Here is a 26,069-nt window from a genome sequence, read left to right as displayed (position 1 = left end):
AGATTAGGCAGCTGGAAATACTCATGCTCACAAGTGACAACCCTCTGTCTCACTCATGCAGTGAAATTTGTGCTAACAGAAAGCTTGGTGTGAGAAATCTCTGATGGCACTGGCTGGAGCCCCCAGGAGAGGTGAACTTTCAGCAAATGTGAGATGCTTTGCATCTGCTTTTGCTAACAACAAACTGAATTCTTCAAAGTGCAGTGGGGCTAGATGATCCTTGCAGATCCCCTGCAATTGAAATATTCTATTTTAACCTGTTCTGATTTCCCTTGAAGTGCAGGGGCTGTAGCTCTCAGCCAGGAATCCTGCATGGGCATTGACATCTGTGCATCCTGCACAAACCTGACCCAGGTTCCTGCCAACATCACCCTTCTCACAGCCCAAACAGGACTTTGGCACCCTGGGCTCCCTCTGCTGAGACCCTGGGCTGGCTGAGAGCTGCTCAGAACCATCCTGCAAAGGGAAGAGCAGAAGCCTCAGCCAAACTGCTGTAAGCCTCAGGAGGGGCAGGCTGCCCCCAGACCAGGATGGTCCAGCAGGCCCAGGGGGGCTCCCAGGGGATGCTCCCAGCCCTGAGGGGTTCCCTTGTGAGCCTTTACAGCTTTACACACAACAGAAACAGTCTGCAGCCATCCCCAGTGTAGGGAACACTCCTAGAGCTGTCTGAGGGAGGCAAACACCCTGCAGCCCCTCACTGGGGCTGTCAACCCCCAGAGGGACACAGCCTGGAGCTGAGCTGGATGGACAGAGGGAAGCACCATCTGAAGTGGGGACAGCATGGCAAGAGAGGCTGTGAAGGTGTTGGGAGAACCCAGGTCAGGCAGAGACCCATGGCCAGGGGAGCCCTGACTCGTTTCCCCAGGCTATGCCAGTGGGGATGGATCTAGTCTTGGCAGGAGAATGAATTCTCCACTCTCTGGAATGGCCTAGAGCTCAGCCAGGAGCTGCATGACTGTATCACCAGGCAAGTGACATTTGAAGGGACTGCCCTGCAGGCTCTTGGAGATAAGGCAAAGCAATCCTGAAATACCTACCACTGTCCCTCACCATCTTCATGCAAGAGCTGAATTTCATCCCCGTTTTTCACCAGCAGGTCCTCTGATCCTCTCCTCTTGCAGTCTGCAAGGGCTTTGTATTTTCCTGGAGACTGTGGTAGAGAGAAAAACTTGCATTATTTAGCTGCACTGTGTATCATGCAGCTGTGAGTCTGACTGTTGCAGGGAATGTGGCAGAGCCCTACCAGCTACCTGAATCAGAATTATTCAAGAAACTCTGGCTGAGACATCCTCTCATTGCCCGCACTGAGATATGGAATTTCTGAGGGACGTGGCCAAGACACAAGCATTGTCAGTGAGGAGAACAGGCAGAGTGAGCCCCCAGGGTGTCCCATCACCTACCAGCTGGGTGCCCTCCTCCTCCTCGGTGTCTGAGCAGTTGGACAGCTCCTGCTGGCCCGCCCACTCCTCCAGCCCCTCGCAGATCTCCAGGGACTGGGACATTCCCGGCCAGCCTGCAACACACCGGGGCTCAGCCTGGGCCAGCAGCCCCAGGGAGGCCCCGGGGAGGGGGGAAAGGGGCCCTACCTCTGTGGGGTTTGCTCTGGGGGGACAGCAGCACCGGGCTGGTGCGCTCCGAGTCGTTCTCCTCCGAGCTGATGGAGGCTCTCTGCTGCTTCCTGAGGGGGCAAAAGGACAGAATCAGTCCCAGCTTTACCTCCCCAGTGAGCACCAACCCCACGAGCGTTTGTCAAACAGGAGCAGAAGTAACCCTGGTACCTCTCAGTGTATGTTTGAACTCTCAGTGTATGTTTCTGTGAAGATTAAGGACTTAGTGCCCAGTCCCCAATGTTTTTGGGAGGGGAAGGAAGCTGCTGCAGTGTCTCTGGCCTGAAGCAGAGCCCTGTCTCTGCTCTGCTCCATCTGCAGAGGGGCTGCAGCTCAGCTGAGCTGCCAGGCTCGAGGATGTCCCTGCAGACCCTGTTCCCAGGCCACCAGCACCCAAGGGGGAGCAGAGGCACAGCCCTGCTGTCCCCTCCCCGGGACAGACAGAGGGCCAGGGCCAGCAGCAGGCCAGGCCAGGCCAGGCCTCACCCGTCCCCCAGCTGCGAGGAGAGTGGGAGCTGATCCCAGCCCAGCCCAGCATGGCCCAGCCCGGCCCAGCCCCAGCACTCACCCGTCCCCCAGCTGGGAGGAGAGTGGGAGCTGCTCCCAGCCCAGCCCAGCATGGCCCAGCTCTGCTCTGCCCAGCCCAGCCCGGCCTGGCCCAGGCCCAGGCCCAGGCCTAGGCCTAGGCCTAGCCTGGCACTCACCCGTCCCCCAGCTGCGAGGAGAGTGGGAGCTGATCCCAGCCCAGCATGGCCCAGCCCAGCCCAACCTGGCCCAGCCTGGCCCAACCTAGCCCAGCACGGCCCAGCCCGGCCCAGCCCCAGCACTCACCTGTCCCCCAGCTGGGAGGAGAGTGGGAGCTGCTCCCAGCCCAGCCCAGCATGGCCCAGCTCTGCTCTGCCCAGCCCAGCCCAGCCCAGGCCCAGGCCTAGCCTGGCACTCACCTGTCCCCCAGCTGCGAGGAGAGTGGGAGCTGCTCCGAGCACGAGCCAGGCTGCTGCTTCTCCCCTGCTGCAAGGGCAAACACAGCTTCAATCCAGTTCTCTACTGCAGCTCTCACACTTGGAGCATTGCTTTAAAAATGGGACCTTTGGTACAACCCCACTGGCTTCTGCTCAGAGGAACACAGACCTATGGGCTCTTGCAAAGCACAGAGTTAATGATGATTAAAGTGGCATGTAAGCACAAACCCAACGCAGAGCATGCTCCTTAGGACCACGAGATGCTCCCCATTAGGCATCTGGTTTGTATCTTGCTGCATTAAACCTAGGATAACAAATGGGAAATAATGCCCAAGGTAATGACAACCAAAAACTGTACTTCTGTGATTCATTTGCACATCAGCACCCAGTTTTTACTGCTCCAGGTTCTGTTATTTCCCTGCAATGTAAGGCCTCACTCCAGCATTTTGCTACCAGGCTCTAAAAATTAGTTCTCCAGAGAGAACCAGTGGACTTGAAGATCAGCAATGTGCCAACAGGAAAGCTTCTGCTGCAGAATGAAAGCCACAGAGAAATTGAGCAAATGTACCTTTTATAAGCTCTTGCTGCTTGAACAAAATTTTTCTTATTTCATTCAGCCATGCCATCTTCAGATCTACTGTTTGGGCCTGGAAGAAGAGAAAATTGTCTGAATTTTGAATTAAGAGTCATCCATTATAATGTAGGAATAAAACCTTACTTTTCTATACTGTAATTATCTGAAATTCCCTTTTTCCCCAAAGCTACTACTAAATTTTAAACAGTCTTGATCTTTTAAAATTGATGATTCCCATTAGATCCAGGCAAGGCACAGTGGCAATTGTAGAGCTATCACTACAAGCAGGGAGATCAATGAGACATTTTCTCCCCACAGTTCTGAGGATGTGCAAATACCCAGATTCTGAAGGGACAAACCTGCACCACATACACCTCCTCTCTCCCACTGTACCAGATCTCAAATTTCCGATGGTCTCCTTTCACATTCTCAGTTATCCCAACTGCATTCATCTGCAAACCCAAACAAACAGAAAATTAAACACAGCACAGAGCTCCCTCTTCCCCAGGAATGCAGACTTTGGCAGCAAGTGAAACTGTTTGCACTGAATTTAACATGTTGCATCAATTTCAATTTACGTAGCAACCGGAAGTCATTATCTGTCCCATTCCTCCTGACTTTCTATCAGCTGCATTTCGGATGAGCTTTCCACAACAAATCAATGGACCTTTGGGAACTTCATTTGGGAACCAGTGCAACCAACTGAAGCATCATCTCAGCTGTCTCTTTCTGCACAGAATGTCTCAGATTTGGCAAATGAAGATTTGTAAATACTTGACATGTTATAATACACATTATTTATCCACACAGATTATTTCTTTCCAAAAGCAGGGTTAATTTTGGGGTGCCCCAAGCCTGGCTTGCAGCTGAATGCTGCTTTACTCATCATCCCCCTCCACCTCTGACAGTTTGGATGAAACACCAAAGGCCCAAATCCTTCAGGACCTGCACAGTGGGACCCCCCTGAGCCAAGCTCAAACCATGATTAGAGACACAAAACTCTTCAGCAACAGGAGAGCTCTGCCCTCCCTCCTGAGCAGGCCATGAAGCTGAAACCTGTTGTAATACCTGACAGCACAGGAACCATCCTCTCCCTCAAAGCAGGCTTTGCTGGCAATTATTCACTGATTAAGGCATGGCCAGAAATAGCTCCAGTACCCCACTTGCATGTTCTGGAGCAGATGTAATAATAAAGGTATCATCTATCATAAATTATTCATGCAGACTGGATCAGACAAATCCACTATAAACACAAACAAACCCTCAGAAATAACATCTGTTCACCAGAGCTGTTCCTCCTGACAATGTGTGCGTGCCCAGGTCTGAAAGCCCTGGATGATTTACAGCACAGGTGCCACGGACAAATGCTCTGTTCCAACTGTTTCGTGGTGCTGCCCCTTTGCAGGGACAGGAGCAGCCCCAGGGAGCAGGAACCAAGCTGCTCCTGACAGCACAGAAACACCAAGGCTGGAACAGACCCCGAGACCATCGAGTCCAGCCACGAACCCAGCCCTGCCAAGGGACACTGACCCTGTCCCCAAGTGCCACCTGCACAGGGCTTTAAACCCCTGCCCTGGGCAGCTGTGCAGTGCTGCCCACTCCTCACAGCCAGGCTGAACACCCTGGCACAGCTTGAGGCCACTGCCCCTTTGAAAGCTGCATGAGGCTCCGTTTTGGTTTTATAAAAACTTAAAATTGATGAAAGCTGTTGGGCAGCCTAGAGCACCTCATCTATAGAGTCACTGCAATTCCCAGTTCTGTGCACCTTGTTTACCTTGGCAATTTATAGAGGCTCCTACAAAACTGCCCAGGCATCGAGACATTAGAAATTTCAGATGATCTACTATGATGATGCCCAGAACAAGTGCCAGGAAGAGACAGATTTAAGGTCTGTTCATCCAGGTTAGTGGATTTTGAAATTCCATTTCCTCCCCCTGGCCAGGATTTACTGTCAGCTGCTGGATCACTGCACACCCCTGTGGGGCACCACAGCCCTCAGCAGCAGAAACCAAACCCCATGTCAGAGATAAACCCCCTGGCTCTGCAGAATTACTGCTCTGCAGTATACATAGCTGTGTAAAACACCCTAAGGTCATAACAAAAATAGAACACAAAAATAAAACCCCTTACTTTCAGAAAGTGCTTAAAGCTGTAAGATGAGGTTTTGTCATATCCATCTCCATGCTCCTCTCTCTTCTTGCAGAAGACCAAGGCTTTCTCATAGAGGAACAGGTGCCTCTGCATGGGCTTGAACCTGGCCAGGTCCTTCATCTTTGTGGGCCCTTTTCGGTGTCCTGCCCAAACACTGAAAGATCCCTGCATCAATACTTTCCCCAGTTCGCTCAGGTCACCCTGGGGAGAGCATGACAGACAAAAGGGAACGAAAAAGAGGTGAATTAAAATGTGAGAGGGCTCTCCAAACAATGCCAGGACACAAGGCCAGCTCTGCTCCCAGGCACGTCCCTCTCAGAACAGCTCTTCCTGGAAGGACCAGGGGATCTTTGGGATGATGGCCTGGAGCCAGGGGAGCACAGCTCTCATGCAGGGCTGCAGCCAGCCTAGGAGGGCAGGAACTGGAAGAAAGGAACAGAAAACCATGCAGCCCCTAGGGAAGAGCATGTCAAGGGCTCTGGCTGCTTTGGTGGGACAGGGAAGTGAGCTTTGAGCCTGAACTGAGGTACCAGGAGATGGAACTCTCCAGGGGGCCAGGCCTGGGATCAGCAGCTCCCCTGAAACCCCAGGAAATACAACCACTCCAATGGGAAAGGTTCAAACTCAGCCTCAGAGAGGCGTTTGTTAAATGCTGAATGGGAAATGCTACAGAAACAGCCCAGGAGAGTTACCAGGTCAGCCATGAGAACACAGAGGGACACTGGAAAAATACTCTAGAAAACCACAAGGTGGCAAAGTGTGGGCTCAGAATACCCGAAAGCCCTGAAATCAGATGCAGACTGTCACCTGTGGGGGCTCCTGATCCCAAACCCCTGCACAGGTTCAGCTCTGGGCCAGCTCCCACACTCTGCACACCCCCCGTGCCCCAGAGCATCCCCAGCCCTGTGCCAGGGCTCTCAGTGCCCAGAGCCACTCACATCATAGCCTGTGATTGAAATCTGATGCATGGAGTCATTGACTGACTTCAGCAAATCCAGCATTGCAACCAGAGCTTCTTGAAGCTCCTGAACCCCATCACAGCTCGTGCTGTACTTTAGCAGCTCCTGAAAATAGAAATGGGAGAGCACATGTTTGCACTTGAACAAAGCAGATCTTTCCACCTTGCCCAAAGTTTCCAATGCCCACAAGTGACCTACACTGAGTTTCTTCTTTCACGTCCCTGGAAAAAGGCTCCCTCTAAAGCACAGTCAGTGTCAGGTGTGGACAGGCCAGTGAGGGATGGCCTACTTTTAATGTTTCCTCAAGGATGGAGTCAGCACAGAGCAGCACCACATTCTGACCCCTTTGTGCTGTGTTTCCCTGCTTGGTGAGATATGGCAAATGAGGCTGGGGTTATTCAGATATGGCAAATGAGGCAAATGGGGTTTTCATTAGTGCCAACATGCCCTCAAAGGAGCTTGCAGCAGATCACTGTCTCCAGACTGACAGGCACAAGGAACAGAATTTTATAAAACCCAGAGCCTTCAGGTCAGTAAATGGAGGACAGAATTTTACCACTGAGATGAAATTGGTTTCATTTCAGATCTCCTGTGCCACCTACAGCTGCATGTATACTCATTCAAGAGGCTGGAAGGAGGTTCAGAAGCTACCACCCAAGTGTAACTCCTGCCTTACACAGTGAGAATAACTGCACTGCCCTGCCTCAGATGGGAAGAATAAATGCACAAGATTTATTCACAAGAATAAATGCATTAAAGATTACAGGTGCTACCACCATCGATGGAAAAGAGATGCAACAATTTATTTCATTCATCAGAGTCTCATGATCATCTCTGGCTCGGTTTTCTTACAAGTGTTTCTGTAATTCCGCATCTCTGAACAGATTCAAAGAGTCTTTCCCTCCTTAAAAATGGCCTGTTACAAGCACCTGTTCCTTTTTCAGGTATGTGAACATTCATCTGCACTGAAAGGCACTTCAGGAGAGGCCCAGATAAGCAGTATGTCATCCAAAGCTTGGTGCTGATTTACAGGTCACCTCTAATCGAAAAACAACAAATCTAATCTCTCTGCTGATGGCCTTGAGAAGCAGGACATGGCACACCTTCAGCAGGAGCTGGTACAACCTGGCATAACTGGTACAACCTGGCATACCCTGAGCAGGAGCTGGTACAACCTGGCATAACTGGTACAACCTGGCATACCCTGAGCAGGAGCTGGTACAACCTAGCACACCTTCAGCAGTAACTGGCACAACCTGGCACACCTTCAGCAGTAACTGGCACAAGCTGGCATACCTTCAGCAGGAGCTGGTACTTGGTCAGGCGCTGCACGGGTTTCAGCAGGTAGGAGTCCAGCCCCAGCTTGTGCTCCAGTTTCCTTTGGCATTCCTGCAACACACAAGTCAGACCCAGTCAGTTCTGCACCACCTGTCAGTAGATATTCCAACAGCACAGCTGTGGGGTTTGATGACTCCAAGGGTTTCATGTCCAAGGGCTGAATGATACCTACAGCTAAAGTCATATTATAATTACATGCAAATTAACCCGTGGATCTGCCCTGTACTCCTGGGGTACGAGAACTACCAACATCTCCTTTTGTGAGCATTTTGTGTGCACTCTGCACACAGCACCAAACACACTGCAGCCCTGTGGGCTGTGAGGAGGCTGTCAGACAAGGCAGTGCCCCAGGTGGGTGGAAGAGCAGCTCACCTGGAAGAAGGAGCTCTCAGAGCACTGCCTCCACAGGGACTCGGAGCGGGGCTTGTTCTGGCAGTACTTCTCATACATCTGGAAATCCTCCCTCTGCAAGGCAAGCACGGGGCAGGTCACCTCAGGGGCCAATCCTGCCAGCCAGCACCCAGAGCGTGTGTGCTTTCACCTCTGCTGCCAGCTTTAGTGTCTGCAAGCGACAGTCTGGGTGAACAAGGCACAGCTGGGGTCACAGCTGGAGCTCTGCCATCTCTGCTGGCCTGACCCCACCAACACAGCTGGGGTGCTGTAGAATGGGACAGCCAGGAGAAAGCCTGGCCTGGGAGTCTGCTTTAAAGGGACAAGGATTCACCCACCCTGTCCAGGAAACAACATCCCACTCTCTCGGGGGCTCCTAGGCAGCTTTCCAGGCTGTGCAGGAAAATCCTGCAAGAGATGGGAGAAGGGACAAGAAGCAGCAGTGAGCAGGGAGAGCTTTGGGTGCTGCAGCACTCCAGGATCAGCCTGGGGGAAGGGAGGAGAGCAGCAGCCCCATACTTGTTGTGGAAGTCGTAGATCTCAGGCATGTTTCCAAAGAGCACATCCTTCCTGTTCCTCAGCACGGGGGGCAGCAGGATCAGCATGGCAGGGTTGTCCATCTCTGCTCTGTATCCCTGCAATGGGAAAGGGCTCACTCTCAGCTGCCATCTCCCCAAAGGCAGGTGAAAAGGGAACATGAACACACTTTCAATATGATCTCCCTGTTTCTAAGTGCAATGTCCCTTTTATTCCCTGTTTTGGCTGTCAGCAAGAGTTATTTTGGAATAAGGTAGTAATGTCTAAAATGACAGTATGAGAAATCATTGTCTAAAGCAATGTGCTTCATACAGTCACCATTTCACAGTATTGAGACAGGAATCTCCAAGGATAAAACACAAGCTGCTTCCTTTTGTCTCCTAAAGGTAAAGGAAATTAGGGAACACTCAAGAGAAACAGCTTTTTGTATATTTTACAGGCACTGCTGAGGCTAATTACCAGTGCTTTTGTGTACAAACACAAGGGTTCTCCTTCACTGCAGATGAAAAGCTCATCCTGACACCAACTGTTCCTGCAGATGCCTCCAACAAAGAAAACCTAAGGAGCAAACTTGAGCATTTGTGACTGCATTGGGACCTGGCAGCCTGGTGGAAGCTGCCTGTCCCACCTGGGCTCAGTCTGACAGTGGCAGGTGCCCTTTGGTACCAGTGACCAGGGAACAGCAATGGGAACCTGCAGAGCTCACTCACCGTCAGAACTGTGAACAGCTCCTCCACATACACTCTCTCTGTTTCTATAAGCTCATTTATCACATGCCTAAAATGAAAAAAAAATAGAAATGTATTATTTTATGTCTATAAAAGCCCCACAGGTGATGAGTGCAGTTCAAGGAGCCTAAAGCATTGTGTGATCTCATTAATAACCAGGAGGTAAAAGCACAGGAGATGACTCCTGGGTCAGGCTGCAGGAACACAGGGGTGGGGCAAGGACTGGGCACAAACAAACATCCTTTAGGGGGTGTGAAGGGGGCGAGTGCTCACCCTTTCAGCACATCCAAGCTGTCCTCACTGTCTGAAATGAAGTACTGCAAGGAATTCCTCTTCTCCTGGTAGTCGTGCATGACCTCGATCTGGGGGGAAAGGGGAAAAGGGGAAAAGGGAAGGGAAAAGGGGAAAGAAAAGGGGAAAAGGGAAGCAGTGGGCAGAGCTCAGAGCTGCAGCAGGAGCCCAGCCCTGCTGCAGCCCTGGGGAAGGATGAAAGGAGCTTCCTTATAAAACCCCGTGGCAGCAAACCTCAGAAGGGAATAACATGTAATGGGGAGTCAGAAATTCCCAGAAATTACTCTGATACACGAATTTGAAATACTGGTAACATAACTCATTAGTGAAGAGGCAGAGAAGAGTTCCCACAGGGGAAATATCTGTGCATGGGGATATTTCCTAATACACACCTCTGTTATGTGAGAAATAACTTCAGGGAACAACACACAGGAAATGGGCACCCAGATATTGTCAAATCAGTCAGGCCAGAGCTCAGGTGTTGGACTAACCCAACTAAACCACAGGCATACAAGAGGGCTTGGGTTTGCTTGAGTTTTTAAAAGGCAAAAGAAAAAAAGAAAATAAAGAGAGCATCTCCAAATCCAAAGTACACTCAATCTTTAGAGCAGTTTCACTTTTCCATAAAACTAACTCAGATCCCATGAATAATTTTTACCTTGCGAGAACTTGGAGTTTTTCTTGAAGTTTTCTTCCCAGGGAGAGAAAGATCAAATGAAAATTTCAAACTGGAATTAAAATCTACACCTTGGATAGAAGAAAGCAGAATTACATATGTACCTCTATGGTGAAGGAGATTCTGCAGACAGAAACTAATAAGTCAGAAGAAAAATGGGATACAGTTTAAATAACTAGTTAGCTAGGACTAATAGCAAGCTGACAAAATAAAGGGTATTTATCCCAAACAACACTGATTCCACACAGCACATCCCACGGTCATAAAGTACAAATATTTAGGAAAAACAAAATGTTCACTAAGGGAACACAGTAATCAAAACTTAACAAAGTCTCTGGAGCCTGAGCATATGATAACAGCAAAACCAATAAAAGCAAATAAACTCCAAAAAAGAACACCCCCTGCTAGGACACTGCTTTAAAGTCCTTTTGTGAACCTAGGGCAAGATGCTCAGCTGTAATAAACTCGTTGTCCATCTTGCACAAATTTATTGATACTGTCAGTAAATGATTACAAGTTGCAATTGAGCTATAGAGGTGAACTGAAAGCTTAAAAATAAAAGCATCAATCTCTCTGGTGAGCTGTACAACATCATTCGAACAGCCTGTAAGGAAATGTGGAGGTGCTGGAGGGGCTCTGAGGGCAGACATGGAGCAGCTGGGAGGTGAGCCAGGTGCTGCAGGTGAGCACAGCCCGGCCCAGGTGAGCACAGCCCAACTCAGGTGAGCACAGCCTGGCCTCAGGTGAGCACAGCCCGGCCTCAGGTGAGCACAGCCCAGGTGAGCACAGCCTGGCTCAGGTGAGCACAGCCCGGCCTCAGGTGAGCACAGCCCGGCCTCAGGTGAGCACAGCCCGGCCCAGGTGAGCACAGCCTGGCCTCAGGTGAGCACAGCCCGGCTCAGGTGAGCACAGCCTGGCCCAGGTGAGCACAGCCCAGGTGAGCACAGCCCGGCTCAGGTGAGCACAGCCCGGCCCAGGTGAGCACAGCCCGGCCCAGGTGAGCACAGCCCAACTCAGGTGAGCACAGCCCAACTCAGGTGAGCACAGCCCGGCCTCAGGTGAGCACAGCCCGGCCCAGGTGAGCACAGCCCGGCCCAGGTGAGCACAGCCCGGCCTCAGGTGAGCACAGCCCGGCCCAGGTGAGCACAGCCCGGCCCAGGTGAGCACAGCTCAGGTGAGCACAGCCCAGCTCAGGTGAGCACAGCTCAGGTGAGCACAGCCCGGCCCAGGTGAGCACAGCCTGGCCTTGCAGGTGCCACCTGAGAGCTCTGCCTGCTGCACACAGACCCAAGGTGGAGAGGTGTGCACTACTTACAGCTGTGTTTTCACTGAGTGGGAAGTGGAAATAAACAACAAGGAACCAACTTCACCCTTCACACAGGTATGGGAGCACAAACACTGGGGAGTTCATAAATCACTGATCTGTATTTAACACTCTCCAATAACTCTCTCTGCCAGCAAGGTTTAGCCAGCTTCTCAGAGCCACCCTAAGCCTCACAGCAGAGTTACCAGCTGGAAATGCATAGGTGCAGGGTGTTTTACCGTGCTTAGGAGAGAACAGGGGTGACTTGGCCCGGGGCGGGGTCTCTGGCCGTGGAGCCACGAGCTGCACGGGCCTCACGTGCTTGTCCAGCAGCCTCCTGAAGCAGCACTGCCTGCTCTCAAACATGCTGCGCACGCTGTCCAGCTTCCCCTGCACGGCCTGCAGCTGGCACTGCGGAGAGACAGGGGAGGCACAGTCAGCACAGCTCACCCTGAGCTGGCACAGGGCTGCCAGGGTGCCACAGTCAGCACAGACAGCTCACCCTGAGCTGGCACAGGGCTGCCAGGGTGCCACCGTCAGCACAGCTCACCCTGAGCTGGCACAGGGCTGCCAGGGTGCCACAGTCAGCACGGCTCACCCTGAGCTGGCACAGGGCTGCCAGGGTGCCACAGTCAGCACCAGCTCACCCTGAGCTGGCACAGGGCTGCCAGGGTGCCACAGTCAGCACGGCTCACCCTGAGCTGGCACAGGGCTGCCAGGGTGCCACCGTCAGCACAGCTCACCCTGACCCACAGATGAGAGCTACAATCAGCACAGCTCACCCTGACCTGGCACAGGGCTGCCAGGGTGCCACAGTCAGCACCAGCTCACCCTGACCCACAGCTGAGAGCTACAATCAGCATCAGCTCACCCTGACCCATCACCAGCTTCACCTGCACCTGGCACTGCAGAGAGCCAAAAGGGGAGCCACAGCCAGCACCACCTCACCCCGAGCTGGCACAGGGCTGCCAGGGTGCCAGCACTGCCATGCACACCCCAAACCTGCTCCTCACTCCTGGGGAACTGCTTACCTTCAGCTCAGGTGTCAAAACAGACTCAAAATCGTCCTGCAGGGCTTGGGGATCATAGTTCAAGTAGGATGAAGAGCTTTCAAGAAATCTCTCGATGTCCTGGAGAGCTTTCTGGGCGCCTTCTTTAGACTGGCACTTGTCCATCTGCTGGTTGGCGAGCAGGTAGGCACCCTCATTGCAGCACTGCAGGGCCTGGGGACAGCACAGGCAGTGAGATCCCCCAGTGCCCCCACTGGCACGAGGCTCCCGTGAGAATGTCACTGACTGGCTCTGGGGGCAGCCAGCAGCACTCCCAAGGAGCCCAGCACTCACTGGGCCTCCATCAGAAAGCACAAAGGCACGTTTTGTCTGTAAGGTGACTGCAGCCCTCAGCAGACCCAGCCAAGCTGTGCCTGGCCAAAATCAGTGCTGTGCCTGGCTAAAATCAGTGGTGTGCCTGGCTAAAATCAGTGGTGCACCTGGCTAAAATCAGTGGTGTACCTGGCCAAAATCAGTGGTGCACCTGGCTAAAATCAGTGCTGTACCTGGCCAAAATCAGTGGTGTACCTGGCTAAAATCAGTGGTGCACCTGGCTAAAATCAGTGGTGCACCTGGCTAAAATCAGTGGTGCACCTGGCCAAAATCAGTGGTGCACCTGCCATAGGGTACTGCTGCACAGCTGACCCCAGGCACCAGCTGGGAAAGCTGAAGTGGGCACTTTGGAGCCTACAGGAAGGCTGGCAGGTTTCTGAGGCTCAGACCTGAACTGGGGCTCACTGGCACTCACACACTGAGCTGTGTGTGACACTGGCACTCACACACTGAGGTGTGCACAGGGCTGAGAGGATGCTCCAGCCAAGCACAACAGAGAATTTCCAGTGCTGTGAAAGGACAGGAGACATGGAGAGCAGGACCATGCTGTGCTCCAAGCCAGACCCCAGGCAGCAGCCAGGCCTGCAGGGAGCCCAGGAGAGGCCCCTGTGCTGCAGCTGAGGAACTGTGTCCCACAGATCAGCACAGGGCTGAACTGGAGCACACAGGGAGGAAAAAGGAGCTCCCCAGTTCCCAAAACAGGGAAATGGAACAGGGTCAGAATCCTCTGTTTCTCTTAATTGGCCTCAAGCACATTACAGCCGTGTGCCTTCTGGCCTAATTAGCGTGAATTTCCCTAAATGAATATTTGATGCTGATTAAGATATCAAAGAGCGTTGGAGCCACATGACTCCACTTCCATGCTAGCACACAGCAGCTGTGTCTATCTACCAATCTGTCACCTCATTTCACACTCAGCCATGTTCATTCTTAACAAACCCCTCAGAAAAAGGGGCTGGAGATTATGTGAGAGCATCACCTCTGTCACACTGGGCAGGAAAACCTCCAAAGTCAGTGAATTCATGGATGCAGCATGACAGCACCACCAAGAGCAGCAGCTGAGCTTGGTGCTGGGTGGAGATGCCCACGTCTTTCTGCTGCCCTCACAGCAGCAGATCCCTGTTTGCTGACTCCCCAGCCAGGGGGCTCCTCCAGCCTCTGGGGAACACCTCCCTACCATTAACTGCGAAGAACAGCTGCCATTCCAGATGTTTCCAGCCAAGAAGGGAGGCTAAGCCCATGGAGAGGCTACCCAACCATCTCCTCAGAGCCCCGTGTGTGTGAGCTGTACCTGCTGCAGGCGGGTGTGCAGCTCCAGGGTCCTCTGCAGGTGCAGCTGCTTCCTCTTGCCGTGCTCGGCCAGCAGGTCGCAGTGGTGCCGCAGCTCGTTGCACTGCTGGCAGATCAGGTTCAGCGCGTAGTGGTGGTTGGCAGCCAGCTGGTGCCCGTGCAGGATCACCACCTGAGCCTTCCCTATCAGCTCCTGCAGCAGGGGGAGAGCCCAGGCTGGCACACACGCAGAAACGGTGCCAGTGTCCCCACACTCACACAGAAACGGCACCAGTGTCCCCACACACACACAGAAACGGTGCCAGTGTCCCCACACTCACACAGAAATGGTGCCGGAGTGCCCACACTCACACAGAAACGGTGCCAGTGTCCCCACACACACACAGAAACGGTGCCAGAGTGCCCACACTCACACAGAAATGGTGCCAGTGTCCCCACACACACACAGAAATGGTGCTAGAGTGCCCACACTCACACACCAGCGTGCCCTCCCAGCTCACCAGGGTTCAGCCAGGTAGGAGTGTGCCCTTTGTTGATGGAGTCACAAAATTATCCTTTGTCCCCTTAAAAGGAAATAAGCCCACACGTTTCTCTCCTCTATTAAGTGAAAAGACACCTCATAGGACCTGGGGAACTTCACCTCAAACTTAAGGACAGCTATTTGGACAGGAGCCAAAAAGTCCCAGCTGGGCATTAAGTAGAAAAAGAAGAGAACAAAGAAACTAATGGCTTTTGTAAGGTGTTTTACCAGGAGCAGGGACCTCTTGCACCTGGCTCGGTATTTCTGTTTGCTATTTTGCCTTTACTAAACCTTTTTGTTTCCAACACTGCAACAGAAGCCATCCTGCTGATTTTTATGCCTCCAAGGATAGCTGAGCTATCTGGGTGTGTTATAGGCCTCCCAGAGCTTATCAGACCTAGCTCAAAGAAGTTACTATAACACAGCCACTCTGGGGGATGGCTGCCATCAGGAGTGGCCAGCAGGAGTGGCTTGCACAGCATAAAATGGTGCCCACCATCTGGGGAGAAAAACCTTCCTATCCATACAGAGAATGAAGAGAAAACAGTATTTCACCAAAGCAGCAAGGCCGTGAGTGCCTGCTGTCAGTGCATCACTGCCCTCCAGGAGCCACACCCTGAGCAAACTGCAGCTGACTGCATGCTCCCAAGCATCCCAGTTCTCATCAAAGGCAATTGCAGTAGTTGAGGTTTATCTGGATGCCAAGAACACCGGAGCTTTTCTGCACACCTCAGTCAGTGTGATGGCTCTGGTTTCTCCAGGACTGGGAGGAACTGGGATGGCTTTCCACTGGGATGGCTTTCCACTGGGATGGCTTTCCTGTTGCTCCCTGCCTGCCTGGCTTTTTGATCCTCCTCCCTCTCTCCACGAACATTTCTCCCAAATGGCCAGCAAGCCTCAGACCCCTCTCTAGAACTCTTCTGTGCCCAGAGCCCTCAGGATTTCCCTGCTGCCCCTGGCCCAGGTGCCCAGCACATCCCTTTGCAAAGGTCACAGCCTTAGCTGGGCTCCTGTAAATCATTTCTCTTCACTCTTCTTTCCCCCACATCTCTTAGTCTTCACCCATATGTTATGTTCAACTCACAGACATGGCAGGATACAACTTTTCTGCAACTCCATGTGCCTGGTAACAAGTTTCTGCCTATTAGCATAGCTAAAGCACTTAACATATAAATAATTCTTCTTCCAGCTCATTAAATCCCACGCCTCCCCCACGTTCAGACATTTATCTGTTCCGGATATTCACGGTGGCTCAGCAATTTATTTTAACTCTGATAATTAAACAGCCTGTTTCTGGCTTTCAGGGCGATCACAGCCTTGCTGCTCAGAGCAGAGACATGAAATCAATCCTTTGTGCAGCACTCACCAACAAATCACAGAGCCAGGTGATTTCACAGAGACCTACCACAAATACAGAGTGTGGCTCCTGTGTTTCATGGGTGCTGCTTCTGTGCAAGGCCATCTCACCTGAGCCAGGCTATCTATCTCACCTGAGCCAGGCCATCATCTCACTGAGCCAGGCCATCATCTCACTGAGCCAGGCCATCATCTCACTGAGCCAGGCTATCTATCTCACCTGAGCCAGGCCCTCATCTCACCTGAGCCAGGCCATCATCTCACCTGAGCCAGGCCATCTATCTCACCTGAGCCAGGCCATCTATCTCACCTGAGCCAGGCTCTCATCTCACCTGAGCCAGGCCATCATCTCACCTGAGCCAGGCCATCTATCTCACCTGAGCCAGGCTATCTATCTCACCTGAGCCAGGCTCTCATCTCACCTGAGCCAGGCTCTCATCTCACCTGAGCCAGGCTCTCATCTCACCTGAGCCAGGCTATCTATCTCACCTGAGCCAGGCCATCTATCTCACCTGAGCCAGGCCATCTATCTCACCTGAGCCAGGCCATCTATCTCACCTGAGCCAGGCCATCTATCTCACCTGAGCCAGGCCATCTATCTCACCTGAGCCAGGCCATCTATCTCACCTGAGCCAGGCCATCTATCTCACCTGAGCCAGGCCATCTATCTCACCTGAGCCAGGCCATCTATCTCACCTGAGCCAGGCCATCTATCTCACCTGAGCCAGGCCATCTATCTCACCTGAGCCAGGCCATCTATCTCACCTGAGCCAGGCCCTCATCTCACTGAGCCAGGCTATCTATCTCACCTGAGCCAGGCCATCTATCTCACCTGAGCCAGGCCATCTATCTCACCTGAGCCAGGCCATCTGTCTCACCTGAGCCAGGCCATCATCTCACCTGAGCCAGGCCCTCATCTCACCTGAGCCAGGCCATCCAAGCTCTCCAGCTCCTTGAGCCTCTGCTTCACCTGGGGGACGCTGTCGCCGGTGTCGGGCAGCTCCGCCTGCTGCCCCATCAAAAATTCAATGGCACTCTTCACCTGGACACAGAGAAGAAAATTACTGCAGAAGGACACAAAGCACAGGCAGGAAAGCAGTCTGAGCCCAAAATTAATCAGACTTGAGCTACGATTGCTAAATCCAATAACACAACTAGTGTCCAAGAACTAATTTGTAAATTGAAAGATGCTTCCATCAGCAGAATGCACACAACTGCAGGGCAGCAGTACCTAAATTAGCTGCAGGGAGGAAGCACAGCCGTCTCTCCAGGCTAGCCAGCCCTGCCACCGCCAAGGAACAGCAGCATAAATTAAACACTCTCAAAATAAAAGCATAAGAATTCTCTCCATCAGATCTCCACCTCTCTCTTCTGCCAATGGAAGCACATCTGATCCTACCTCTTGAAAACTTTGCTCAAACTTCCAGAGTTGTAAATATTGTTCCATTTTTAACTGATGCTTTTCCCAGAAGCCATCAAAAGCAGTCTCCATCTCACGCAGCTGACCAAGCAACCTTGGGCACAGAAAAAGGACAAGATTGGGACAATTTGCAAACAGGGGACAAGCAGAGATGGACAAGCCCCAGAGATCACTTACACAGGGACCCAATGTCTCAGAAGAAGTCAACAGACATGTACATGTGGCTTGAGATGATCCCAGAGACAGATTTAATGGAATGAGCACTGCAGAGCAGTGTGATCACACATCTGGGTGAAGTAGTTGCTGCTGTCTCCATTTATCTGGGTGAAACCTGGGGCCTGGCAGGGAGAGCCCTGCATCTGCTCCACAGCCTCATCACAACCGTGGGGACAGAGAGCAGAGCAAAGGCATGAGAGAAGCCACCCAGCAATCTGATGGACTGCAGCAAAATTCTGGTGTCTCTCTTTGATAGGTGACCTAAAGAGCACACCCACACCTCAATAATTTGAGTGTTTCCACTGGAATTCAGGGGATTTTGGAACCCGGTGCACTCACTCACCGATTCACCGTCTCCCAGTCCCCCGGCCTCTCCTGCTGCTGCTCCTGACTGCATTCCCCTGAGTCTGGCTCTTCAAAACTGCTCAAAAGCAACTTGCCCTCTTTTGTGACTGCCGTGATCTCCTCCTGTATAACACAAAACATTCCTCGTTCAGGCTGCTTACTGTGAGGTACGGATAAGGCATTTTGTGTTTCTCCTGCCTCAGTTTCCCTGTGTGAAACAAGCAGCAATACCCAACAGACCAAAGCACTCCCAGCCGATGTTTCAGCCCTCCTAACATGGAATTAACCCCTGAGCTGCACGAGGCTGAGCCACGGATGGGCCACCAGGCTGGGTGGACAGTGCCACACAGGAACACAGCAGGCCACAGAATGACTCAGGAGGCCAGCAGGGCCCCAGCTCTCTCCTGGTGAGCAGTGGGGCTGCTGTGAGACACCTGTCCATCAGTTCATGTCGTCAGGCAAGATCTTCCACAGCTTGAAGGCTGTGGGAGGCTTCTCCACCAAGGTCAGCAGAGGAGGCTGTAAGAGCAGCATCCCACGGGGAACAAAGCCAGGACTGAGCCCACACAGCAGCACAACCTCTACACACAAAGCCAACACTCCCAATCCAACCTGTCCTAGGGGAAATTTAAACCCTTGGGGTCCTCACCAGCACCAGCTGAGGTGCTCTGTGCTGGCTGGGCTCAGCCCCAAAGCAAACATGCGCACTTAATCAACTATTTTCAGGACAAAGAGGCCAAAGACAGAAATGAGGAGGGAGAAAACACACGTGGCTGATGGGCTGAGGTGGCAGAGGCCCTGAAGGAGTGACCTGTGTCTGGGTCCATTGCAGAGCTGGCCCTGGAGGGGTGAGAGCCCTCCCAGGAGATGGCCCGGTTCCTACTGCAAGAGAAACAATGGCAAAGTCTCTTTGGGGAGAGGATTCAGAGGGCCCAGACCCAGTTCAGTGTGTGCCTGCCCCAGAGAGCTCACACAGCCCAAACACAGCACAGGAACCTGCCCTGTCCCAGTGTGCAGTGCCAGCCGTGCCACTGAAACACCTGAGCACGAACACAAACCCATCTCCTGACGGTGCCAGGCAGGAGTGCCAGCAGGGAAATGGGGCAGCATGTTTTACACTGCAGGGGCTGTCACTGATCCTCTCGCCCCTCACTCTGCACAGAGCCACGTTCCTCTCTGATCCAAAGCCATTCATTACCCACAAAGCAAATGCTCTGACTGTCAAACAGGTGGGGACTTGACTTTTTCTGTTCAGTATATCAGTGGGGTTAATTTCTTAGTTACTCGGTTTAATTAATTTCTATCATTTTTTCATTGTGCTCGATGCCAGTTTCTGCTCAGCATCACAGCTAGATAAATTATTCTGATTTACTAAATATTTGAATTCAGGAATCCACTGCACCAGTCCTGGGGCTGTCACGAGAGACAAGGATCCCATGTCTTGCTGTCACCACAATCTGTGCACAGTTTCTCATCTGCTTTTGTGTTTCATGGTCTTAGAAGGAACAAAAGAAAAAAGCCAGCAGACCTCACTTCAGACAAGAGCCAATGAGTGGTTTTGATATTTGAAATTAATAGAAGAGGAATTAAAAGCAACAGATGGCTTGTACTGAGTGCTGCTGTGCTTTCTACGCAAATGGAAACACGTGATGTGTTTTATTTCTCCACAGAGTGGGCACTGCTGGCGGTTTTACACTGCTGACCCACCCTGTGGAGCAGCTATCTGCCCCCTGCACTGGGGCCACAGTCCTGAGCACAAAGCTGAAGCCACTGAGTCAAGCTGCAATAGATGTAGCTGCTATTTCATATTACTCTGTTCATTTTCAAAGAGATGGAGAGCCATTGACAGTGCCTATAATGATACTTTCTAAACATGCACTCATGTATTTATGCCTACACACAGCACAACTTGGATGGCATTTTCAGTATTTCTTAGAGGCAGCTTTCTGGGAACTCGCTGTCACATGAATGACAAATGATTATAAATTAAAATAGATACAATTCCTTGACTTAGGTAAATGAAACCTGCCACAAAGCAAAGGAGTTCATTCTTCAGCCCCACAGAACAACTATGAACACAGTGATTGCTCCTGAAGGAAGGGTTTGGGGCCTGTGCTGCTCCCTGGAAGGTGCAGGAGCACCAAAGACAACAGGCTGCTAAAGCAGCAGCTGGCTGCACTGAACCTTCCATCGACTCCTATGATAATAATAATCACAAATCCCCTGAGCTGGCAGTACCCCTGAGCCATACCTTGAGCTGGCAGTAGCTCTGTCTGAGCCATCCCTCGAGCTGGCAGTACCCCTGAGCCATACCTTGAGCTGGCAGAACCCTGAGCCATACCCTGAGCTGGCAGTAGCTCTGTCTGAGCCATCCCTCGAGCTGGCAGAACCCTGAGCCATACCTTGAGCTGGCAGTACCTGTGACCGTGCCATACCTTGAGCTGGCAGTGCCCCTGTGCCATACCCTGGGCCATCCCTGTGCTGGGCCATACCTTGAGCTGGCAGTACCCTGGGCCATACCCTGGGCCATACCTGTGCTGAGCCATACCTTGAGCTGGCAGCACCTGTGACTGAGCCATACCCTGGCCATCCCTGTGCTGGGCCATACCTTGAGCTGCAGGTACCTGTGACTGAGCCATCCCTGTGTCTGTGCCATACCCTGAGCTGCAGGTACCTGTGACTGGGCCATACCTGTGTCTGTGCCATACCCTGAGCTGGCAGCACCTGTGACTGAGCCATACCCTGGCCATCCCTGTGCTGGGCCATACCTTGAGCTGCAGGTACCTCTCGGTGCGCAGGGCCAGCAGGCGCTCGATGCAGAACATGTCCTCGGGCAGCTCCGCCTCGGCCAGCTCCGTGCCAAAGCACTGCAACATCTGGGCAATGTCCTTCACAGTCAGGGCAAAGCTCTCGATGGCCTGCAGGGACACAGGGACTGCCATCAGCCCGGGGTCAGCACCGGCCTGCAGCTCCTCAGGGGACCCCGAGAGCCAGGGCTGGGCTGGGCCAGGGCAGCACAACAGCCCTGAGACAGCTGGCTGGGGTGTGCAGGCACACACAGAGAGAATATCCCACTGAGGTGTCCAGAGAGAACATCCCACTGGGTGTGCAGGCACACACAGAGAGAACATCCCACTGGGGTGTGCAGGCACACACAGAGAGAGAACATCCCACTGGGGTGTGCAGGCACACACAGAGACAGAACATCCCACTGGGGTGTGCAGGCACACACAGAGAGAACATCCCACTGGGGTGTGCAGAGAGAACATCCCACTGGGGTGTGCAGAGAGAACATCCCACTGGGGTGTGCAGGCACACAGAGAGAGAACATCCCACTGGGGTGTGCAGGCACACACAGAGAGAACATCCCACTGGGGTGTGCAGGCACACACAGAGAGAACATCCCACTGGGGTGTGCAGGCACACACAGAGAGAGAAAATCCCACTGGGAACCCAACCTGCCATCACCTGGGCCACAGCATCCCCAGAAACTGAGTGTGCAGGAAGCACAGAAACACACAGCAAGGCACAACTCCTGACTCCTGGTAATATCAAAGTTCTTGCAAAGGGAAAGAAATAAACCTAACTGGAAATTCTCTGCATTCGGTCAGTATGCAGTAGGCAGTCTCATCACCCTGCTTCCCAAACACAGTTCTGATATTAATCACATTAAGCAACCATTATTAACAAAAAAGCCTATTTGGTACCTCCCATTGAAGGAACTCTAATAAAGATTTTAAAGACAGATCTTTTGGGAGCAGTTTCAATAGGAGGCCGAGGGAGCCAATGCTCCTGCAAACCCACCAAAGCCCAACACCCCTCGGCTCCTGTGCACTCCTGTGTGATCTGGGAGGTGCAGTGGCTCCTCTCAGCCCCCAGTGCTCGGTGCCTGAGTGCAGCCCTGGCCCAGGGAGCCCCAGCTGGCTGTGCCAGCCCCACTCACCGTCCTGAAGATGACCCACTCGCTGTGGCAGTACTCCAGGGTGCCCCCCAGCTCGGGGGTCAGCTGCTGCTCCTCGATGTACGTCAGCAGGTCACTGACCGAGCTCAGCATCACCACCTGCACACACACACACAGTCTGTGTCACCTGGGCCACCCTGTCACTGCCCCATCACTGACCGAGCTCAGCATCACCACCTGCACACACACACACAGTCTGTGTCACCTGGGCCACCCTCCTGCCCCACACTGACCCTGTCACTGACCCAGCTCAGCATCACCACCTGCACACACACACACAGACACAGGGCTGTGTCACCTGGGCCACCCTCCTGCCCCACACTGACCCTGTCACTGACCCAGCTCAGCATCACCACCTGCACACACACAGACACACACACACACACAGGGCTGTGTCACCTGGGCCACCCTCCTGCCCCACACTGCCAGTGCTCTGTCCCAGGCTCTGAGCACACACAGCTCTGAGCACACACCCAGCAGTGCACACTCAGCTCTGAGCACACACAGCTCTGAGCACACCCAGCAGTGCACACACAGATCTGAGCACACACAGCTCTGAGCACACACACAGCCATGCCCAGGCCCTGAGCACACCCAGCAGTGCACACTCAGCTCTGAGCACACACACAGCCATGCCCAGGCCCTGAGCACACCCAGCAGTGCACACTCAGCTCTGAGCACACACACAGCCATGCCCAGGCCCTGAGCACACCCAGCAGTGCACACTCAGCTCTGAGCACACACACAGCCATGCCCAGGCCCTGAGCACACCCAGCAGTGCACACTCAGCTCTGAGCACACACAGCTCTGAGCACACACCCAGCAGTGCACACTCAGCTCTGAGCACACTCAGCTCTGAGCACACACACAGCCATGCCCAGGCCCTGAGCACACCCAGCAGTGCACACTCAGCTCTGAGCACACACACAGATCTGTCCCAGGCCCTGAGCACACCCAGCAGTGCACACTCAGCTCTGAGCACACACACAGATCTGTCCCAGGCCCTGAGCACACCCAGCAGTGCACACTCAGTTCTGAGCACACACACAGATCTGTCCCAGGCTCTGAGCACACCCAGCAGTGCACACTCAGCTCTGAGCACACACACAGCCATGCCCAGGCCCTGAGCACACCCAGCAGTGCACACTCAGCTCCACACCGGTAGCTTGAGCAGGAAATCCTCCTGGCTGAAGCGGAAGCCGATGTCGGTGAAGGTGCGCTGGAAGAAGCCCGTGGGCCGCAGGACCATCACCAGGTGCAGGTTCCCTGGGAAGGATGCCTGCAAGGAAACACAGACAGCACTCACCCTGGGCAGGGGCAGCTCCTGCAGCAGCTCCCAGTGCACTGAAAACAGGGGAATCATTCTGTTTTAGGGGTTTTTTCCTTGTTTTCAAAACGGGGGTGTGACATTAACATTCTCTGAAAAATCCCTTCGCCCAGGGTTTTTCCCCTGGGAAAGCCTCAGAGAAAAAGAAAAACAATAATTATCTCATTTGCTTCTCCTCTGTTTCGCTCCTTTGGAATGTGTTTGGGGATTGTTTACCCGCAGGTGATTGTTTCACTGGATTCTGCTGTGAGTTGTTTTCACTCTTTGGCCAATTCGTGCCAAGCTGTGTTGGGAGAGAGTCACAAGTTTTCATTATTGTCGTTTTAGCCATCTGTAAGTGTCCTTTCTGTATTCTTTAGTATAGTTTAGTTTAATATTCTTTAATATAATAAAATACTAAATTAGCCTTCTGAGAACATGGAGTCAGATTCAGCACTACTTCCTTCATCGGGGCACCCCACAAATACAACAGAAGGGAGATGCTGGGGATGGTTCAGAGATATGGGGTGGAACTGCAGCAGGTTCAGATGCTGGGAATGGTTCAGAGATAGGGGATGGAACTGCAGCAGGTTCAGGTGCTGGGGATGGTTCAGAGATAGGGGATGGAACTGCAGCAGGTTCAGATGCTGGGATGGTTCAGAGATAGGGGATGGAACTGCAGCAGGTTCAGGTGCTGGGGATGGTTCAGAGATAGGGGATGGAACTGCAGCAGGTTCAGGTGCTGGGAATGGTTCAGAGATAGGGGATGGAACTGCAGCAGGTTCAGGTGCTGGGAATGGTTGAGAGATAGGGGATGGAACTGCAGCAGGTTCAGGTGCTGGGAATGGTTGAGAGATAGGGGATGGAACTGCAGCAGGTTCAGATGCTGGGAGAGGTTCAGAGATAGGGGATGGAACAGGAGCAGGTTCAGGTGCTGGGAATGGTTCAGAGATAGGGGATGGAACTGCAGCAGGTTCAGGTGCTGGGGATGGTTCAGAGATAGGGGATGGAACTGCAGCAGGTTCAGATGCTGGGAGGGGTTCAGAGATAGGGGATGGAACTGCAGCAGGTTCAGGTGCTGGGGATGGTTCAGAGATAGGGGATGGAACTGCAGCAGGTTCAGATGCTGGGATGGTTCAGAGATAGGGGATGGAACTGCAGCAGGTTCAGGTGCTGGGGATGGTTCAGAGATAGGGGATGGAACTGCAGCAGGTTCAGGTGCTGGGAATGGTTCAGAGATATGGGATGGAACTGCAGCAGGTTCAGATGCTGGGGATGGTTCAGAGATATGGGATGGAACAGGAGCAGGTTCAGGTGCTGGGGATGGTTCAGAGATAGGGGATGGAACTGCAGCAGGTTCAGATGCTGGGAGGGGTTCAGAGATATGGGGTGGAACTGCAGCAGGTTCAGGTGCTGGGATGGTTCAGAGATAGGGGATGGAACAGGAGCAGGTTCAGATGCTGGGGATGGTTCAGAGATAGGGGATGGAACAGGAGCAGGTTCAGGTGCTGGGGATGGTTCAGAGATAGGGGATGGAACTGCAGCAGGGCTGTCCAGCCCCACCTCCCCTAGCAGCAGGCAGGAGGTCAGCCCTACTCCTTGGAGGCACACTTGTTATAAACTTTAATAATACAGATACTGTTCATCATTATAACTTGGGGATTGAAATTGCAACTTAGCAGGGAGCAGAGGGCTGGAACATTGAGAGGAATGACAGATTGAGGAAGCAAAATTTATTGCCAAACTTGCTAATCATCCCATAACTGCATGAAGCGCACTCGTCTTGTCCTTGGTAATTACCAGGCAACATTTAATTTGTGGCAAGAATTTGGAATTTCCTGTCTACACTGCTGGAGCCTTTTTTCAAGCATATGGTTAGCAGGTGCATTTTTAAATAGATCTGTGAAAAGGGTTCTTGAGAATGAAAAAGAATTTTTAAGAAAGTAGAAGTTGCATCATTAAATTATGGATAAGCACATGCTGCAAAGCCTTGAGTTAATTAAGACATGATTTGCTCTGAGATCCTGCCAGGCCAGGTCACATTTCCCTCCTCCTTATAGCACCCTCATCCATGAAACATGATAGCAACCTCTATGCCAAGGGTGAGAATAATGAACATGTTTGGGTACTTTGCACTGCAGGGCATTTCATCCATGCCCTCAAAACAAAGATCATCCCACAAACATGCATGAGTGCTGTTTAAAACAGGATTTACACCTGAGCTCTGGCCTCCCTGAGCTGCACTGCCACACACTTACTCTGTTTTCTTGGGTAGGAAGGGGCAGGTTGTGGCTTCCACTGCCCACAGCTTCCCTTAGAAATAGACAGTGAGCTTTAGGATCATATAAGCCACATAAATACAATATATTGATCTGCTGTTATTTTAAGTACAAGCAGAAAAAAAAGGTTGTGAATGAAATGACAAACTCGTATCCTTTGGAAGTCAACAAGAGTGGTGCCAGGGACAAGGACTTGGCATCGGAAACAACAGCAAAGCATTAAATAACAGGGCCATTGGTGCTGGCTCCAGGCCTGGTGCTGAGCTCCTGAGCTCCTGCTCCAGCCCTGGGCAGCACAGAATGCCTGCTCTGTGAACCCTGGGCTCCCGCCTTGGCCTGCCCTGGAAAATGCTGCAGGGATGTCTTTGGGAACAGCAGCCAGAAATCCATCCTCCCTCAGTCTGACATCATTGCTCCCTTCATCCCCCGTCCCCTTGGCCCTGCTGGCACTTGGAGCTGTGGCCTCCCCTTCTCCTTC

General features: G+C 52.5%; 1 protein-coding gene across 3 annotated transcripts in view; it reads right to left on the bottom strand.

Moving 5' to 3' along the window:
• MCF2 (MCF.2 cell line derived transforming sequence) overlaps positions 1–26,069 on the bottom strand; it is a 50,008-nt gene that overhangs the window by 5,944 nt on the left and 17,995 nt on the right. For 2 of the 3 annotated variants that reach the window (XM_063170865.1, XM_063170866.1), the window contains exons 5-28: positions 23,166–23,285; positions 21,989–22,105; positions 20,814–20,963; positions 18,044–18,168; positions 17,464–17,578; positions 16,987–17,106; positions 14,190–14,381; positions 12,548–12,739; positions 11,756–11,927; positions 10,196–10,284; positions 9,520–9,608; positions 9,229–9,295; positions 8,501–8,616; positions 8,320–8,389; positions 7,964–8,056; positions 7,550–7,642; positions 6,233–6,358; positions 5,274–5,495; positions 3,503–3,595; positions 3,138–3,216; positions 2,552–2,618; positions 1,587–1,678; positions 1,401–1,513; positions 1,038–1,150 (exon numbers count right to left, since the gene is read on the bottom strand). In XM_063170865.1, the coding sequence (XP_063026935.1) occupies positions 1,038–1,150; positions 1,401–1,513; positions 1,587–1,678; positions 2,552–2,618; positions 3,138–3,216; positions 3,503–3,595; positions 5,274–5,495; positions 6,233–6,358; positions 7,550–7,642; positions 7,964–8,056; positions 8,320–8,389; positions 8,501–8,616; positions 9,229–9,295; positions 9,520–9,608; positions 10,196–10,284; positions 11,756–11,927; positions 12,548–12,739; positions 14,190–14,381; positions 16,987–17,106; positions 17,464–17,578; positions 18,044–18,168; positions 20,814–20,963; positions 21,989–22,105; positions 23,166–23,285 (2,825 nt within the window). The remainder of the gene's footprint in view (positions 1–1,037; positions 1,151–1,400; positions 1,514–1,586; positions 1,679–2,551; positions 2,619–3,137; positions 3,217–3,502; positions 3,596–5,273; positions 5,496–6,232; positions 6,359–7,549; positions 7,643–7,963; positions 8,057–8,319; positions 8,390–8,500; positions 8,617–9,228; positions 9,296–9,519; positions 9,609–10,195; positions 10,285–11,755; positions 11,928–12,547; positions 12,740–14,189; positions 14,382–16,986; positions 17,107–17,463; positions 17,579–18,043; positions 18,169–20,813; positions 20,964–21,988; positions 22,106–23,165; positions 23,286–26,069) is intronic. The other variant, XM_063170867.1, reaches the window with a different exon arrangement.

This window comes from Melospiza melodia, chromosome 16, assembly GCF_035770615.1.
Source record: "Melospiza melodia melodia isolate bMelMel2 chromosome 16, bMelMel2.pri, whole genome shotgun sequence".
NCBI classification, from domain to species: Eukaryota; Metazoa; Chordata; class Aves; order Passeriformes; family Passerellidae; genus Melospiza; species Melospiza melodia.
The sequence above is the reverse complement of the archived record's forward strand: the minus strand, read 5'-3'. Positions and strand labels throughout refer to the sequence as shown.